This window comes from Hydractinia symbiolongicarpus, chromosome 14, assembly GCF_029227915.1.
Source record: "Hydractinia symbiolongicarpus strain clone_291-10 chromosome 14, HSymV2.1, whole genome shotgun sequence".
In the NCBI taxonomy this organism is placed as follows: Eukaryota; Metazoa; Cnidaria; class Hydrozoa; order Anthoathecata; family Hydractiniidae; genus Hydractinia; species Hydractinia symbiolongicarpus.
In genome coordinates this window covers 8,531,202-8,550,210 of record NC_079888.1, presented here as the reverse complement: position 1 = coordinate 8,550,210, position 19,009 = coordinate 8,531,202, and the positions used below count along the sequence as shown (strand labels likewise).

General features: G+C 33.9%; 2 protein-coding genes across 2 annotated transcripts; both read left to right on the top strand.

Moving 5' to 3' along the window:
- The first annotated feature begins 386 nt into the window (after nucleotides 1-386).
- On the top strand, nucleotides 387-2,618 carry LOC130625294 (ribonuclease P protein subunit p21-like). Its single transcript, XM_057440350.1, has one exon. The coding sequence runs from the start codon at nucleotides 1,143-1,145 to the stop codon at nucleotides 1,605-1,607; it is 465 nt and encodes a 154-aa protein (XP_057296333.1). The 5' UTR covers nucleotides 387-1,142; the 3' UTR covers nucleotides 1,608-2,618.
- Nucleotides 2,619-2,758: 140 nt separating this feature from the next.
- Nucleotides 2,759-18,989, top strand: LOC130625290 (gamma-tubulin complex component 6-like). The gene is made up of 28 exons (XM_057440344.1): nucleotides 2,759-3,376; nucleotides 3,753-3,858; nucleotides 4,533-4,688; nucleotides 4,785-4,933; nucleotides 5,468-5,669; nucleotides 6,318-6,561; nucleotides 6,921-6,984; nucleotides 7,085-7,163; nucleotides 7,521-7,630; nucleotides 7,701-7,792; nucleotides 7,957-8,090; nucleotides 8,227-8,376; nucleotides 8,455-8,536; nucleotides 9,386-9,474; nucleotides 9,618-9,721; nucleotides 10,251-11,875; nucleotides 12,475-12,567; nucleotides 12,657-12,810; nucleotides 13,127-13,268; nucleotides 13,654-13,813; nucleotides 14,479-14,516; nucleotides 14,901-14,957; nucleotides 15,164-15,239; nucleotides 15,748-15,802; nucleotides 16,070-16,169; nucleotides 16,272-16,333; nucleotides 17,415-17,614; nucleotides 18,239-18,989. The coding sequence occupies exons 1-28, from the start codon at nucleotides 2,859-2,861 to the stop codon at nucleotides 18,340-18,342; spliced, it is 5,145 nt and encodes a 1,714-aa protein (XP_057296327.1). The 5' UTR covers nucleotides 2,759-2,858; the 3' UTR covers nucleotides 18,343-18,989.
- The last annotated feature ends 20 nt before the right edge of the window (nucleotides 18,990-19,009 follow it).

Sequence of the window (19,009 nt, the reverse complement as noted above, 5' to 3'; positions counted from 1 at the left end):
AGACTACATTGAGAACAATGCTGTATATAAAGTGGGAACGCTAGAAATATGTTGCAATGAAATTTGTGAAAACATAAATTGTTGATGAAAGTAGTGAGTTTGCCAAGGTGTTTTTTAAAGTTAAAAATTTGTTTACAGAAATTTAATTTTTGTAGAAAACACCATAGAATATTGCCATTGCACATATAAGTTAATTTAGAAGTGCATTGAGGAGTGTACCTGTGATCGAACACCATTCCTGACCAGGCCTGAAATATCAATCTAAATAACATTGCACTAGAAAGCTCAAATTTCTCTACCCATTATATTGAAATTTTTAACATTATAACGAAAATTTCCTTTCATATAGCTTTTTTACATGATGTTTTATTTTCCTCCAAAATAATGAAATTTTTTTGTTTTGCAACAAATTTGTTTTTCCACTATAGCAGTTTTTTATTAATTTCACTGAAGTTTTTTTATTTTTTATATTAATGTTTTTATTGTTTGATTTTATCACAACTTCTTTGCCTTTTATTTTTCTTTACCCATGTATGTATTGGAAAGGTATATAGCATTCAGAATCCCTCACTGATATCATTCCGACATTTTAAAAATAATGGAAAACGCATTTATTAATGGTTGAACATATACCTGAACCCAAGTGGTTGAACATAATGCATGCCATAGCGACACCAATTTTGGTGTTGTTTGTTTTAGTCTGTGGCACTATCTTAAAGCTCTTTGTTTTGTTGAGTCTCAATTTTTTTGCAAAATATACATAACAAAACATATTTCATATATTCACAAGGATGAATGAACTTTTATAATATAGCCCTGAAGTCTTTCAGGGTTCAAATTAGGAATATAAACCCAGTTCGCAAAAATTTGCAGCTGTGGTAAAGACAGCATTTGAATTCGCAAATTGCGAATTGCAACCACTTATCCGAAGCCTGACTTCTTTTCTGTCTGCTTATCAATCAGTATCAAGATTTCCTGGTAAAGGGTGAGAATATATTTATAATGCATATTCTATTCTTATTAACTGCTTTGTTACCCTCTAAAGGATTTGATGTTAAGTATAACATTTAAATTAAAATTGTGTTAAATTAAATCTTTGAAACATAATATTCTCCTTTTAACATGGCTATATTTTAGTACAAATGAATATGCAATGTATGCCGGATGAAAACTCTACTGAAACAAAACCACAGCATGCTACTGCCCAGCCTGGTAAAGCAAAGAATATGCAGCTCAAAGGAAGAGATGGTTATGAACGTATGAACTACTTATACCAGAGTGCTTTGCACATTCTAAGAAATCAACCAGAAAATGTAGAGCTGGTTCGCTATTATATGAGAACTTTGCGTAAAATAAAAGAAAGGAAAGTTTTGAGATGGTCACGTGAAATGAAGAGGAGTATTTGTAACGGTTGTAATATGCTGCTTGTTGCCGGAATTACAGCACAGATTCGTATTCGAAACAATAGGAGGCTCGTCATGACATGTCTGAGTTGCAATGCTGTATTACGCGCAAACACATCTAAACAAAGTAGTAAAATTAGTGCAAAGAAAAAACATAAAACGAGAAAGAAAAATGGAGATAAGGTCAAAGATGGTAAAAAATAGATATACCCAATACTATTTTCACATCTTCTGATACAAGAAGATCATGCATGATGACTTTAACACAAAACAATATTAACATTTGGTTTTTGTGAGCAAGAGATTTTTTACTCTTGCTAGACAATCAATGTAATGTCAGTTTCTGTTGTCCAGTAGATGGATGTGAAGGATGCTGTATTAGGATGGCCCTTTTAAATTGTTATTGACCTGGGAAGTTTTGGAAAAGTTTGTCAGAAAGCGATAACACAAAATGCATTTTGATGCTTTATTAGAGATGAAAGGCTGTTGTGGAGTGCCATTTTTACCAAAGTTTGTAATGCTATTGTATATAGCAGGTTATTAGGTATACGTAAAGCTCTTTTAAGCTATTCAAGACACTCTATTATCATCCATATATATTTTTCTGTTTTTGAAAATTTACAACCAGACATTTTTGAAACACACTCAGTCTTTAAAAACCGACTTCTTTTACAAAACTACATCACTTCCAACTCTCATTCACTGTTCTTTTAAATCTTGCTAGATATATGCAAAACTGATCTTTGCCATAGTATCCATTTTTGATTTATAAAAATGCTATTTTTTGACTTAAACTTTTGTTTTTTGAAGGAAATATCTAGAGATTTCTTTAATAAAATAAAACAAAGAAAGATAAACACGTTGGTTTTGGGAAAGTAGCACCCTTCCTTACAGAGCTTATCTAGTTTTGTGAAGAGATTTTAAATTTGTGAATAAAAAACACTACAAAAAGCTGTTTTAAAATAATTCATGATTAGGGTAAAACTTTAACACCTTTGAGGCAATGAATATTCAGAATTAAGTTTTATTATTCCTAAATACGTGATTCAGTATACCATGGGAATCTAACCAAAATTATTTTTAAGACTGCAAGAAGTGATTTTTTTTGGAAAGAAAGGAAAATAAACTCTTCTGAACAAGATTCTGATCATTGCATCAATTTATTTTTTTCACTTTTCTTAGTATTTTTTGAGTTAGTAGTTAAAAGTAAATTTGCTTCTTATAAGAAAACTTGAATGCAGGAAGACATCAATTTTTTCAAGCCGTTGTGAAGTTATTTTTGTTGGAAAGGTTATAAGTTCAATGTAATCAGTGTTGCTATTTTATTGTGTGTGCAAGTATTTTACTTGAACAGGTGCAAATTAATGACTTACTTTATATTTTTAGTGTTATATTATTAAAAATCAATAGTTGTTTTGCATGCACAGTAGTTGATGTCTCTAATATGATGTCAACATGGCTAGCATATTTCAGGAAAGCATTACAAAACTCTTTAATGACTTGATTTTGCACCATCTCACTGTGAACGCAGACGAAAAAAAAGCTTTAGTGTTGGGACGCAAGTATGAAGAAAACAAAATCGGGAAACTGAAAAGACTGCTTTATTCTAAATTTTATTTGGCATTACATGCACCATATGTCGTACCTGATTGTAACACAGATGTTCCAACAAATCTGGCATGTTGTAACATTTATTCTGGTTTGGAAGAAAATATTCTGATCTTGAAAGCTAATGGAAGGGATGAAGATGCTTTGAAATTATCTGATCAGAGCGAGACTTTAACAAATATAAAAGATACTGCAATCGAACAGGTTGTACACATTCTCCTTCTGCTTTCTAAAACGTCTGATTGCCAAGGGAAAAGTCATGAAAGATTGTGTTTCAAGAAGTTATCCAATATTGATGCACCATACTTCCAATTTGATAACAAAGCTGTTTCCATGACGAATGATAGTGTTGACCATTTTGGAAGGTTGGTATGCATGTGATAATTTTAAGTTTGTTTTGTATTTGCAGATTAGTTTGTTATTTCAATTTTTTTTAACAATCTAGTCTAAAATCTACTTGAACTGCAGACAAATTGACGTGAAATCTTTGAAGTAGGTTAAACTTCGCCAAAATATACATTGTCAAAGAAATTTACAAATCTAAGTAATCCCCTAGCAATTAATATTGACATCGCGAATTTCGAACTACAGAAGAGAGTAATAGTGTTTTAAGAATTTCGGTTTACATCTTGCTGTGCAATTCACTTTAGAGAATAAAGAAACAAAAAAATCTTACAAAAACTTTCTCTGAGAAGAGTGGCCTTTTCGTTGCTATTTTTCAGTTTTTCTGTCTTGATTTAGGATTACAGATGCTGATGATGACAGTTTTTTGTTGCAAGAAACAGATGTGTTCAGTCAACCCCCTGGATCATTCTTTCATGGTGCATCAACATCATTTTTGAATAAGGTTTTTTTTCTTTTCTGTTATTTCGGTTTCTTTAGTAATATTTACAATGCATTTGCTTAGCCTTACCATCTATAGCTATACATTGTTAAGTATTCTCCCCTTCTATGCATAATGAACTTATTAATTTTTCTATGTTTCAAAGTATTAATAATACACAAATGACAAGTAACATTTTGGTCCTTCTACGTTTATTTATACAAAGCCTTCCCAAAAATTGATTTGTAGCTAGTTAATATTGAAATGATTAAACTGGGGAATTCCAAATGTTATTTTCATTCGGTCATTACAAGCTTGTGATATTTCAATGCTTGTAAATACGAATACCAACCGCATATCTTACAATCATTTGTCTTTTTACTTTTGTTTTCCCTTTAAAGTTGTCGAATGGAAATATAATTTATAAAATTTGATTTCTGCAGCCTCAGTGTTTCTAACTTTAATAGAATAGGATTGTTTATGGTTTGTTTGTATGTTATTTGGTGCCTGTTGATGAGGAGATCATTTATTTTTCTAAGCTTCAGCAAAATCACTGCTACCTGATTGGTAACTGTTGTTGCATAATGGGTGTGGTTACTGGTCTGTGATTAATGTAAAAGCAAGTTAGGGGAGTTGTTGTATAGAGAACTCTAAGAAAATAAATTATTAATAGGAGTTTTGTGTTTTCTTGTGTTTAGTCTTCAAAAGAATCAACACATACTGTTCTAACCCGATCCACTTTGTTCAGTGGCTTGACTAGTGGTTTGTCCTCATCAATGGATATTGCCTTGAACCTTCCAGAACTTCCTCAATACCCAGCCCAACGTGAGCTTTCTGTGGCAAGTCCTAAAGAGGTACAACAATGTTCAATATTGTGTTTATCAAACTTTTTTAATTAAATGCTCTTGTTTTTATTTTATTTTTTGTATTTTTTTATTATATGAATGTAGTTATCACTGGATGAAGGCTTTGATGAGCCGTCTAAATTTTCCACCCCTTCTTCATTATCCATTGATTTAACCAATAATGACATAAGTGTTTGGGATGAAGCACAGGCTGCTGGGGAACTGAAGATGTTTGCATGGGATGAAATAAACAGGTTGGATGTAATGTTGCATTGTTATGTTATGTTTTATTATTTTTTTAAAACTCAGGGACAGGGTTGCCACACCTTAATTCTTAATTCTCCTCAATTTTGAAAAATCTCCATCTCATCAGCATCGCCTTTAAAATTTCATTAAATATTCTTGATTGCTTTAAAAATTAGATTATCTTCTTAAAGAAAGGTTGAAAATTCTCATCAAAAGTTCTCATCAAAAGTCCTTACATCTCCTTAAATTTGACCCTGTAGAAAGAGTGGCAACACTGTTGCAAATTTTTTTCCAATGGTAGTACATGTATGTGCACAAACTTAATGTATGTGCACAAAATAATGTCTTGTGAGTATCTTTGTAGGGATTTGTAAAATTAATAAAAAATTGTATACCTTTCAGATTTTCTGATTTTCTGTAAACTCGGGGAACATTGGCCAATGTTTATGTAAATTTGACATTAATTGATAGCATTTTTTAACCAGCTTTCAACTTTCAATTGTATAACATGATTGAATATACAATTTTGTAATTTTATTCAGTTACGACATGCAGTTGGAGAATCTTTACATCACAGAGCTTGGTGACAAAGCATTTGACTGCATGTATAACATACGAATATCTGAAGTGGAGCGAATCATTGGCAAAAAGGTGGACGTGGACTTGGTTTCGGCTGCTCAAATTTACCGAGACTCGTTACATGCACTGATTGGAATACCATCAAGTTCATATGTATTTTATCCTGTATGATTCTTGACATTATTTCTGTTACGTCTATTGCATCCATATCTTAGGGTGCAATGTAAGATTTATGTGTGTTACATGAAAAAAAGGAATTTGGCTGTACTTAGATTATTATCATTTATCATTGTGAGCAAAATTTAAAAAGCATGCCACTGATTTCATACGAAATTAACAGAGGTAAGCACCTCTGTTAATTTTATATAAAAGAGCTTGAAAAGTTGTCTAGGAATTTGTATATTTTTTTATTGGTTCTTAAGAATTTGGACTTAGAAGTTTGACTAATTTTGCATGACATCATAAGCTAGCTCTGAGTAGGTGTGGTATTTAACAGTTTTGACAAGGGTTAAAAATGTTTTGGCCATTTAAATTCAAATTCAATATTACTATAAATATGCAAATACATCTTTTAGAGCTAGTTCATGACGTCATAATTTCGCATAATTAGCACAACTTTTAAGTCAGATATCTTGAGAACCAATAAAGATTTTTCAATAAAATAAAAACATTCTTAGATAACTTTCAGAGATCTTTCATATGAACCCAACTTGTTTTTTTGCAGGAAGTAAGCTTTAAGATTAACTGGTCTTAATGTTGACTCAACAATATTCTTTCTTTGCCTGCTATGTTTTCCTTATGCACATTTTCTAGATGAGTTGCTCGTTAAAACCAAAATTCAACTTGCACTGTTCCGGAACAAGCATTGAAAGTTTAAACGGTTTAACGATAAAATTTGCACAAGTTGGAACTCACTATCGTCAGCTGAAGAAGTTTTGTCTTCATCATGCAGATAAGCCCATCACTGGTGTTAGCGGTGGACACATTTTGAAGTCTTTTATTGATGCTTTAAATAATGTTTTGTATTCTTATTGGTCAGCAGTTTTCATGGTAGAAGGTAAGATAAAGATGGAGACATAAATGCAACGTGTTTCATATTTCGTAATGCACAAAAGTTAAGAGTAATCAACTCTTGAAAAAACTAAAAATTAATGCCTACTTAAGCAAAATATATTTTTACTTGTTGATTTTTGAAAGAATAATGTGTGTTTACCATTGAAGAAACGTTTTTCATAAATAACTCCATTTTTTATTTCAGCCTTGTTGCTAATTCTGATTTTATGAATCAGAATTAGCAACTGATGTTATGTATGTTAAAAAATCAATGTGTTTACACCACTAAAGATTTGGATAACTTATCAATGAAAATCTTGTTGAATAAACATTCTTGAAAAAGTTTTTGTTTACTCACTGCAGGTAACGATGGGTTGACACTGATGGAATTGTGGGGTTTGTTTGACATGTGTGGAAGACAGTTGAAGTTAGTTCATTGTTGTTTTCTCACTGTTTTTGTTCTTAACTTTGTCCACAATCCCGCATTGCAGCGTTGTTCTGATTAATAATATATTTTTTCTTTACAGATTTCTTGCAGATATATGCTTGTGTTCAGAAGCATTTAAGCGTACATCAAGAAACTCTCCCAAACCGAAATTTCCAGTGGTATGTCTATATTTTTTTTGCAGAATTCCTGAACATGTTGAATTTTTTGAGACCTAAGGATTTTTTATGGCATCTTTTTGAGAAACTATAAATCTGACCCACTGTGCGTATAACATTCACCATTCGCTTTTTTTATTTCTAGCCTTTTGAGGATTTTGCAAGTTTTGTGTCTTCTGACTACCTTTCTCTACTTCTTCAATTTGTGTTTTCAGATTAACTTTGGCTGTAACTATGTCTTAGCCTTTTTCTCGATTTGTCATATTTCATCTGCTGTTATCATGGAACCTTGTTCCCCAGAATCACTAAAAACTCTATTTATTAACACTCCTTGTAAATAAGTCATACTGCTATGTTTAGGGTGCAAATCTACTATCATATTTATACTCACTGGCTGTGAAAAACTCTTCTACAGAGCAATATCCGCTTCTTTTATTTTTGTTCAAATCAGTATCTGCACCGTTTATTAGGTAGGTTATACAAACTTTGTAAACCTTTAAAAGCAAAACTGTTTTTAACTGACTTTGTTTTCACTTTTAGGCTGGTATCTGATTGGTTATTTGACGGAGTCTGCAATGACCCGTATAATGAGTTTTTTGTTCATATCGACCAACAGTATTTACGATATAGGGGTAAGCCTATATTTTAACGTGATGAGGCATTATATAGATCGATAATATATAGGTTGATAATTCTTACTATTGCGACTTATTACTCTACTTCAAGTATATTTGTTTGCTTTTTTTAAAATCTTTTTTTGTTGTGTTTGTTGATATCTTGTCGTTCTTGCCTTTAGATAAGCATTTTTGGACCCAGGGTTTTCAGATGAAACAAAGTAAAGAGGCCATTCCCTTGTTTTTGGACGAATTAGCAGATCAAATATTTGCATGTGGAAAAGCCATCAATCTTTTGAAATTGACAAATATACATGTATAAATTTTCTTTAATATTTTGTTGGATTTACTCTACCATTATTGTATGTGCTAATGAGAAAAAGTGATGTCTTGTTTTTCTTGCTTGTTTATTGTTAGTAGCAGATAGTGTTCTATATCTTGATCTTTTTCAGCATTATTTATTTAAACGTTCCATTGTTCCACCACCAATCAGCATCACGTTCTCCTCCGTAAGGCTTGATTCAATCGAAGAGAAATGTCGAGAGTATGTCACACTTGTCGAAAAAATGAAAGAAAAAGATATTGCTAAGAAGGAGATGGAGGTTTGTTGTTATTTGCCTTGATTGGACTTGATTAGTCAGACATTCATTAAAGAAAAATTTTGTAAATATGTTATCTAGAGGTTGAAGGAGAATGAGGAATGGAAAGATAAGCTGAACCGAGAAAAGAAAATCACGCAGAATATGATTAAAGACATCGAAGGTTTGTGTTGTCTTCATACTTGCCTGTTCTATTTGACATCTGATGACACAACTCTAAAAACCTCCTGCAATTTGAAAAGCATCTCCCGAAGTCCTGGTTATAGTTTCTACTAATACCTTTATTTTTTTGTCGTATCGAGTTGCAATGTTTTCATCCAAAGATATTGTTTTGCGCAGTTGATTGTCAGATGTTATTTTATATCAAACTCTTCTTTTCTTTACTTTTTTTATTATACATTTAAATTCCTATTAAATATCTTAGAAAAGGATGTATACACATTTCTGTTATAAGCAATTCCATTTTCCGTTTCAGCCTAAAATTTTAAGTTGCTAAGCGTGATACTGAAATCTTACCATATTTTTATTTTTTTCAAAAAGACATGCTTTTAAAGAACTGCGTTGCAGATTGCATAGATTATCCAGGTTGCATAGATTATCCAGGTTGCATAGATTATCCAGGTTGCATAGATTATCCAGGTTGCATAGATTATCCAAGTCTTGGGTGCTTAACTTTTTAAATTTTATGCCTGACCATCTGCTTAAGTTTTGAACCCAATTTTAGCCGTAGCAATTCGGTTGCTTATAAAAATCTATATAAGGCAAGAGCCCTGGATTCGTAATGACAAAATGGCAAGCGCCTAAAAAATTTAAAAAAGACTTATTGCCTGAATCAGCTGTTAGTTTAACTTATTCGTAACAATGTTTGAGCACTATCTTTGACCATCACAAAACTGTTCTGGAATTTTTAGCTTATTTGTCTGAAAAAGTCCTGGAAATTTTTTGAATTTTGTTTCCTAAATTTGTTAGCTACCCTAGATGAGTTTAATTTATTCCGCTATTTTTCTATTAGATCTGGAAATGAAAGTTCGTATTGCGATACGAGAAAAGAAACAAGAGGAGTACGAAGACTTAAAAAGACAATTCGAGTCTGCTATGCAGGTGATCTTTTCATGTCATACTTTTTTTGTTTACTCTGAAAAATGAAGGAAGATAGTGAATCTGTTACACAGGGCTATCAATTTTTTTTGTTACACAGGGCTATCAATTTTTTTTGTTACACAGGGCTATCAATTTTTTTGTAGGAAAGAAAAGAAAGGCGGGTAAAAAAGATCGAGGAAGATAAGTTCTGGTTAAACGAGATGAAAAAGGTGGAGACAGAAGAGGACGAGATAAAACAAAAAGCGAGGTGAACCTTGTGTATTTTGAGGGGTCTAGGGATGGCGGATCGAATCCCCCTCGCTGCCAGGCAGGTTAGCGTTGCTTAAAGTAGCTGTACTTCTGTTAGACCGATTTTTACACACCACTAGTCATTAGCCTGTGGCAAAACCCACATGTTCGCCGGTTGCAAATTATTTAATCTACGGGGGACCCGGAGTAAAGAAGGAGCGCAACTCTTTTGAACACACAGCATACAGCTATTATTAAATGAACTAGTCGTTAGCCTGTGGAATAATCCACTGGTTCTCCGGCCCTCAGATATTTCGCCGTCGTACATATTTCCCGGATCGGTATTTCGTGCATTTTGTCCGCCTGTTAACATGAACTATTAAAATTACTCAGACGGGGGTTCGCCATAAGGCTGCAAAGAGATTTCTTTATACGATCTATTTATATAATTAATTTTATTTACGATTTTTTTTGGATGAGTAGATATCTTTTTCGCCCTCTTTGAGAAGTGAACTGAGAGATAATTATATTATTATTTTCCTTTGTAGGGAAGAACTGATATCTTTCTACGAGGGGCTCTCTCGTAAGGCGGAAGCACGCGAATTTCATGCGCACTGGATAATTCAACGTCATGAGTTGGACGATAAGAGGAAGCATTTCCTGAAAGCTGAAAACGATTTGATAATAAAAAAATACAATTCATATAAGAATAGTGTATTAGTGAATATGGTTGTGGATACTCTGGATGGAAAGACAGTTGGTCCCGAGTCCAATCAAGTAGTCCAATCTAAACCTGCTTTAACAGAAGATTCAAAAGATGATCAAAGTGATGAATCCGCTACAGCCAGCCATGTAAACAGAATCACGAATATCCCAGTGTCACCAGGGGCAAAATCCAGTAAAGAATTCCATGCTGATGAGGGCGGTGAAGCGAAAGAGCTTTTGTATCCAGCGAACATAGATGACTCGCCAGCAGTTAATTCTACTAGAGGATGTCATGCTGATGAGGGTGGTGAAGCAAAAGAGCTTTTATATCCATCGAACATGGAAGACTCGCCGCCACCAGTCCAATCCACTAGAGGGTTACATGGTGATGATGGTGGTGAAACGAAGGAGCTTTTGTATCCAGTGAACATGGAAGACTCGCCACTAGTTCAATCCACTAGAGGGTTACGTGGTGACATTGGTGCTGAAACGAAGGAGCTTTTATATCCAGCGAACATGGAAGACTCGCCACTAGTTCAATCCACTAGAGGGATACATGGTGAGGATGGTGGTGAAACAAAAGAGCTTTTGTATCCAGTGAATATGGATGACTCTCCAGCCGTTCAATCCACTAGAGGGTTACATGGTGACGGGGGTAGTGAAACAAAGGACCTTTTGTATCCAGTGAACATGGATGATTCGCCAGCAGTCCAATCCAATAGAGGGTTACATGGTGACGAGGGTAGTGAAACGAAAGAGCTTTTGTATCCATTGAACATGGATGATTCGCCAGCAGTCCAATCCAATAGAGGGTTACATGGTGACGAGGGTAGTGAAACGAAAGAGCTGTTATATCCTACTCATCCTAGTAAGGCAATATTCCGCAAAAGTACGCGAGGCTATGACCATGATGAGGGTGGCGAAACAAAAGAGCTATTGTATCCAATCTCTCCCATTATGAACAAACCAGTGAGAAAGTTTTCCAAACAAAATGATAGTGAAGAGGTTAAACATCTTCTTTACGGAAACGATACCATCAACACTGGGTACTTAAGGCTAGACGAGACTGGTAAAGAAGAAAGCGAGGCTAAATCATTGTTATATCCGATTGATGGTGATGTAACAGATGGTTATATTTCTACAAGGGGTCATAGGGTGGAGGGTGATGAAACAAAGCGATTACTGTATTCATATGAAGAGGATTCGACAGGCGGTTTGATGAACAGGAATACGCACGATGCTGCTTCTCACAGTGAAGGTGCAGAAGCCAAAGAATTGCTCTACCCTTCTTCTGATGTTGCTGACGTGGCGCAACATGGTTCACGACAATTCGAAAGACCTTCAACGATGCAAGAGCTGTTATATCCGAGCGAAGAGAACGCTGCAACGCTGCAACAACATGTAACAAGAGAATTTGAACGTCCCACTCAAATTAAAAAGATGATGTATCCTGACGTAATAAAAAAAGGTTTGGCTCACTTTCTGTATGTTTTCCGTTAAGCTTGTTCTCCTGCCAATACTGTACTGGTTCAATTCAACCAAAAAGGCAATTAAGTCACGTATGTACGCGAAATCTTCAATCTGACGATTAAATTTCACCACCTCCCATATCTTTAAGTATCGTGAAACCTTAGTTGGTAGCACTCAACGAACCTTCCTGTGAAAGCTTTAGCATTTACTCTTTAATTGTAAATCCCCCCCCCCCCCCCCCCCCCCCCCCCTCTAATAAGAAATGCATTTTTTTTATAAATACGAAACTTCCTATACAGCTGTTTTTACATTTTGTTAAATTTTGTATATACCTAATAGGAACTAAAAACAAACTCTTTTTCTTTTTTGAATTTAATTAAATGTTTGTAAAATTAAGAAGTGCTCTTCCTGATTAGGCGCGCCTTTTGCTTAAGTGCCCTTCCCGATATTTAATTAAACGCCCTTCCCAATTAAACGCCTGTGAAAAAAACCCAGTGCGAATCAGTACGATAAACGATAAAAAATGGACACGGTAAGAGTAACTCATTCTCAAGCATACAATCTTAGAATACGATTTTTTATTTTTGTTTTCTTTAGAAGAAGCAACAAAGGAGGAAAAAGCACTAACCAAGGACGAAGTATGGATGGACTCTATCGTTGAACCTTTTCGTGATGAATACAGTGTGTTGGGTACGTTAGAATTGTGCTTGCTCTCTTCCTTATTTTGTGTACGCGTTATAGTACTGCGCCTGTTACTTGTACCAATTTCGTGCCCCTAGATCTCGATCCGCAACCATATTTGTTTGGAGATACCAACCAATCAATTGCTCGGCATTTCGACCAATCAGAGCGGGATCAAAACAGTGATATTATGAAGCAGTTACCGCTAGAAACGATTATAAAAAGATCACTGACCATTCCTATACAAGCACAGTAAGTATATTAAATGTACTCGTCTGCATCAAATTTCCACGTCTGCACAGGAGAGCTTAAGTCTTCTAGCTTGCAGCCTGCTGTCCTATGGCTCTTCCACTTCTGAGCAAATTCTTCGAGGGTGTGGTTTCTTTTCAATTTTGTTAGTTAGGGTCTGGAGATTTAAAAGTCCTGGAAGTGTGTGGCGGGTGATGGGCGGGAGAGGGGTGGGCGAAGGGGCGGCAGGTTTTTACCTAGTTTGATATTTTTTAGGAGGAAGACTAAGCTGGATAAAAAAAATATTTTCACTGGTAATATGTGGTTTAATTTTTTAAAGGGTTTCATTGGTTAACAGTGCTGTTGTGAAGTATTTTCTTGAAGATCTACGCATTGAAGTTCACTTTGATGCTTTTCGCAAGTTTCTGTTGCTGGAAGACGGAGAGTTTGGCCACAGCTTATGCAGTCAGTTATTTGAAAAGGTACGTAATAAGAGACTTTATATTGGTTTTATTACCTTAAATTGATTAAGTCTAGGTATAACTTTTTTGCTAAAATTAACTTTTCTTTAGTTTTTGTTCGTAAATTTTGGCGAGTTTCTGTGATATGAGTAAGCTCAATTAAAGGCTATCTTATCTCAATGAACAGGCCTGAAATAAATTAAAATTGCGAAAAAAATACTAGATTTGGTAATAAAATTCTGCGCAAAAAGCATCATAGTGATTTATTAGAGAAAAAAATTCTTCGCGAAAACATCTCGACATGACGGATTGGCGAAAAATAATCTTCCCGAAATGTATTTTTTAGACCTCATGAAAATAAGTCTTTGCGAAAAATAATTAAACTTAAGTTAATTTACTTTCGCAGATATCTTCAGGAATGAAACCTCAAGAGTTTTGTAACACGATACGCTTAAACAACATCGTGATAGAAGCGTTGCGATTGTCATTGTACGCGTCGCGAATAGAATACGCGCGACAACTCACGTTTTCACTAAAATGGATGCCAGACGTGTTTCAGGCGTCAGGTGAGATGTTTTTGTTTGTTTGTTTAATTTAATCGTGTTGAATGTTAATTCTTGTATCCTGAATTTTAAAACCAGGTAACTTATTTGATTTGATGCCTGTATATATATTCTATATAGGCATATATATCCTATATCTCTACATAAAACCAAAATTTCATACGTTTTAAGAATTTTGCTTCTTAGTTAGTTAACATGTGGAAATCATTTGGACTCCAGAAAGTCCTGTTTGAATGACATTACAGTTGAGGGTACAATTCCTGTCCACACTCTCAGGAATACAAAAAAATGTCAGGAATCAAAACAATTTCAGAAAAATGTTAGGAATTTTAGGTTTAAACTGTTGGTCAGAACTATTTTCATTCTTTAAAATATTTGCGAAGATTAGATTACCTAACTTTTTTTTACTGCCTGTTCTCGCAATATATTTGTAACTAAGTTTTTATGGCAATTTGAGGTTCCAATAATTGTGAAATTTTAGCCATAAGCAGCTGGAAAAATTATGAAATCTCAGGAACTTTGAACATGTCAAAAAAATATCAGGAATGTCATGAATATATAGGAGTTAATATTGAGTGGACACGATGAACCTGCAACGTGTTTTTTGTTACCTCCTGTTCTGTAAAATACCAGAACATATTGTACTCTAATAACCACATTTGTTTTAGATGTTGGTGCGTTAGACTTCCTTGAACTGCGATATCGGGTAACTGTTTTCTCTTTGACACCGTTTACATGTTCTTTATCAAAACTAAGTATGCAAAGACACAAGGCTTTGTAGACCAAAAAGTTAAGCTTTAAGAGTTAAGAACGTTGAAAATTTTGTCAAAAAATCAAATAGATTTGTACGGTTAAGCATTTTGTTTTTCAACAACTTTTGAAGAACATTTTTAAAAATAATTTTTTTTCGAAGCTCAGTATGGCAAAAAAAGTCTGTCATGTCTGAAAATTTATAACATATCTTTAAAGGATACTGGACAATTAATTTGAAACTAGTCGCCACAGGAATGCCTCACATATTTCAGATATATCGTTATTTCGTCAAATCTGATTCAGCCGCTTCTGATTTTATTTAATATTTTCCATCTAGGTTCCTTGGCCATGCAATATTATTGTAACGGAAAATAGCATCACGAAATATAATAAGGTGAGTGTGATCATGCCATTTGAAAACATGCTGTAAAATCGACGGGTAACAGACTAATTTAATAACTCTTCCTTGTAGAAAAGAACTCGTGACGCATGCGTGCGTCGTGAAATTAATGTGAACTACTCAAAGTCTACACAGCCCGTGTTGATATTTCCAAGTTGTCTCACTTTCACCATACACTGCTATAAATCTTATGTTTTTAGGTTTTTTCATTTTTATTGAAACTAAAGAAGGCTGGTTGGAGTCTGCAGGAGGTCTGGGTCAACCTGAAGAAGGCTGGTAAGCAACTTATAAAGATAGTGGAGCGGTCTAAACAGACAATGTTAGTAAGGCAAATCCCAAGCGATATGGTTTTTTTATGGTCCGCGTCCATCATTTGCGTGTAGCGAGTACTTTCTTTCGGGTAGAGTTGCAATAGAATTAGAAGATGGATAATAGTATTACCTTAATCGAAGACAAGAAGGAACTTTAAAAAATTTGTCAAACTTTTCTTAGTTAAAGTCGTGCCAAACTTAATAAAACTACAAAATGTAATGCAGAACTTGTAACTCAGTTGACAAAGATGATTTTTATTAGATGATTAAATGAGATATGAAACCCAAGTCCTGAATATCAAATTGAAAAAAGTAGTAATGCTCAATTGTGTACCGAAAACAAAACTTTTTCGATTCACATTGATTTTAAGTTACTTGTTTTTAAAAATTATGTTGTTAAAAAAATCAAAGAAAACCAGGCGATTTATCTAGTTTAGTGCGAAAAAAAAATTGTTGTCTTTCTTTTTATGTAGGTCATGACAGGGTATCTGCAAGTTCGCCTCAACTTAGACAACTCCAACTTTACAGGTATGCGAATTCCTAAAATTAAGTCTTGCCTCCCTTTCCTAAATTGTGTTGACATGAGTAAGTGTTGGGCTTCACTTACCATACCGCAGGAAGGCCACCAGAAGCAAAAGCTCCTATTGAGCCACCTAACTTTCTTAAAGAATACACTCCTGCCTGAGTAGATAACAACATTGTACCCATTACTTTTTAAAATCACTCCCAGAATTACCACTAGGCTATTGCTTCCTTTACTGTGTAGTTGTATGCCTCTGTTTTTTTGTTTTTTAGACATGAAATGCAACACTTTGTAAATAATCTTGAAAGATACATTGTTAATCAAATAATCCACGTTAGTTGGACGGAGTTTCAACACGATCTTCAAAATAAGGTATGCTTTCTAAAAACTTTACTCAACAATTCCCGAGGGAAAGAGATGCATTTAGGAGGTGTTTTTATCGCACTGTAGTCACTGCTTCCAAATTCTCTTTAGGTGGACAGCTTGGATGATCTTCATAGATGTCATGTGAATTATCTCAATAAAATTATCTTCAGGTAGCACATTTTTACTTGATTTGTTTTTACTTCTACTAGTGGTTAGCCCGTGCTAAAACACGCGGGTTCGCCGGTCCTTAGATTTTTTCTACTGTACATGTTTCGCTATTTCATGTATCTTCAGTACAAAATAGCTATTCGGCTTTTCAAACACTCGAACAATGGGTAATAATAATATAGAGAAAGTTCAATATTTGCTGCATTTGAATCAAACACTAAGAAATATAATGACGTCATTCAGCAAAAAGCTGATAATAATAATAATTATTTGTTTGGGTTTGCTTGTAACATTGTTTTTCTGAAAGCAAGATATAATTACCCGCGAGTAGCCTCTACAAAGCGAATACCATTGGTGCGAAAAATTGTCAAGATTTTGTCAGCAATATAGTTTTAGGCTGAATTTTGACTGAAAAAAGTTTTTTAAGCTTTACGAGGATAGTATGTACTTGGGTATAAAACATGATTCATAGCAAGGAATAAACCATGAAATATAAGAAAGTATTCTTTGATTGAAAGGATTACCTTCTTTCTTGAGTGTTAAATGGGCAGAAAAAATATAAAGTGTTTGATAAGGTATATAATAAAGTTGTCCGAAATAGAAAAACGTAAAAACATTGATGAATATTTTTTGTCATCATTCTATTTTTATAATGTCCGCTATATAGGGAGCGTGTATAGTAAAAATTTCATATAGTGCAAAAAAATTGTCCGTCTTATTGACTGTCCGCTTTATGACTGTCCGCTTAATAGAGACTTTCTTTATGAAAGTTTAGCCTAAGATCTATCCGTTTCAAATACCACTGTCCGTCTTATAAAGCTGACCGCTTAAGACGATGTCAGCTTCAGTGGAATTTCACTGTATTTAAGCTTGTGTATTTTCAGGTTATAGGGTATTGTTTATTAGCTCCTGTGTGCTAAGGACCGAGAGGTATGGGTGAAAACCTAAACCTGGCTAGGCTGAATATTTTGTATGAATAACTAACTAAATGAATGAATGAATAAATGAATGAATGAATGAATGAATAAATGAAGGAATGAATGAACGAATAAATGAATAATTATCTATATATATTAAATTAAGATCCCTTCTCAGCAAAAATGCCGCTCCCGTTTACAAACTTATAAACGACATATTTGGAATGATAGCTAAATTCGAAGCGAGACTGCTCACGACGTCGTGGAAACAAGACGAGCAAAGTGGATATGTAACTCATCCTTTGTTTTCAAAATTAAAAGCTGTGCATGGAGCTTTTAAACAATGTGGAGAATTTCTTTTCTCAGGTATTTCATACATTTTTTGTAGTAATCATCTTTATACTAACCACTAGCCTGGAAAACCGTAAAAATTAAGAATATTTTCGGAGTCGTGCTTGGCTGAAAATTGGCACTACATTTTCTCACTTTTTTTTGAGGTTATTATTATTGTTGAAATTTTCTATTGGTGCTGCTATAAACAAGTGTCCTGCGAAAGGGGTCCTAGTGCATTTAAAGCTCCCATTTGAGCTACAAAAGTCGTGGAAGCACAGCAATCGCTCAACTAGACAACCGCCTAAGATATCAATCCTATTCTCATGCTGAACGCTAAGCAAAAAGGATAGATTCACACTTTTAAAGTATCTGGCATGACTCGGCCGGGGTTTGAACCCACGACTTCCCGCGCTGGAAGCGAATGCTCTACCATAAGGCTACCGGTTAGGTTTTAATACGCTCCCAAACTAAGTTCAAAATTTGTTTATTCATGGGCGAAATGCAAATGTTTTTTTATTGTCTGTCTTTAAAAAAATCATTCATATAATTCGTTTCAGAATAATTTTAGGGATAGTCATTAAAATTCACAAGGTTTCTACGTTTAGAAGTAAAAAAATGCTGATCGTAACGTCCCGTATTTGTTAATTATTGTTTCAGTGATATCAAAGTTGGTTAGGCGAGGCTACCAAGATCATCTGGATGACTTGCTACTACAGGTCAACTTTAACGCTTACTATACAACAGCTGTTGTTAAGAAATAATATTACGGTACCGATCAAACTGAAAGTTTATGAAATTTTGTATATTTATATTATACTTATTTTTTGTATATTTAAACTTCTAAGAATTTTAGGCAACTTGGGACTTAATAACTGTGTTGTTCACCTTAAAATTCTCGATCCTTCTAAATTTTGAAAAGTCTTCTCAGAACGCCTCAAATCTACTTTACAAGTACCATTTTTAACAGCTTTCCCCTCGAATCTCCTCAATTTTAATTTTACAAAACTTCATCACAAAAATCACCTAAAATACTCTCAACTTATTTGAAAAAATATAAAATGTCTTTAAATCTCGTCCATTTGTTTCACTAAAAATACCTTTATTTTCTCAAAAAAAGTTGAAAACTGTGGGAACCCTGGGTGTAAATATTAAACAAAACATTTTTACAAAATTAAAACGTTTAAATATTTTTATATATTTAATGTTATAAAAAAAGATTGTTGCAAAGAATCTCTATTTGCATTTAGAAAGATATTTAAATTTTTTCTTTGTTGTAGAATCTAAAGGTTGTTTTTGTTTCGTCCCTTTTTGTTGCATTTTCTTTTTTTTGTAAAAATTTATATTTTGTACATGTTACATAGGACAAGAGTTTGTGGTATTTATTATAAAAAAATGATAATGTTTTGAATATATCGAAGGCTCTTTGAC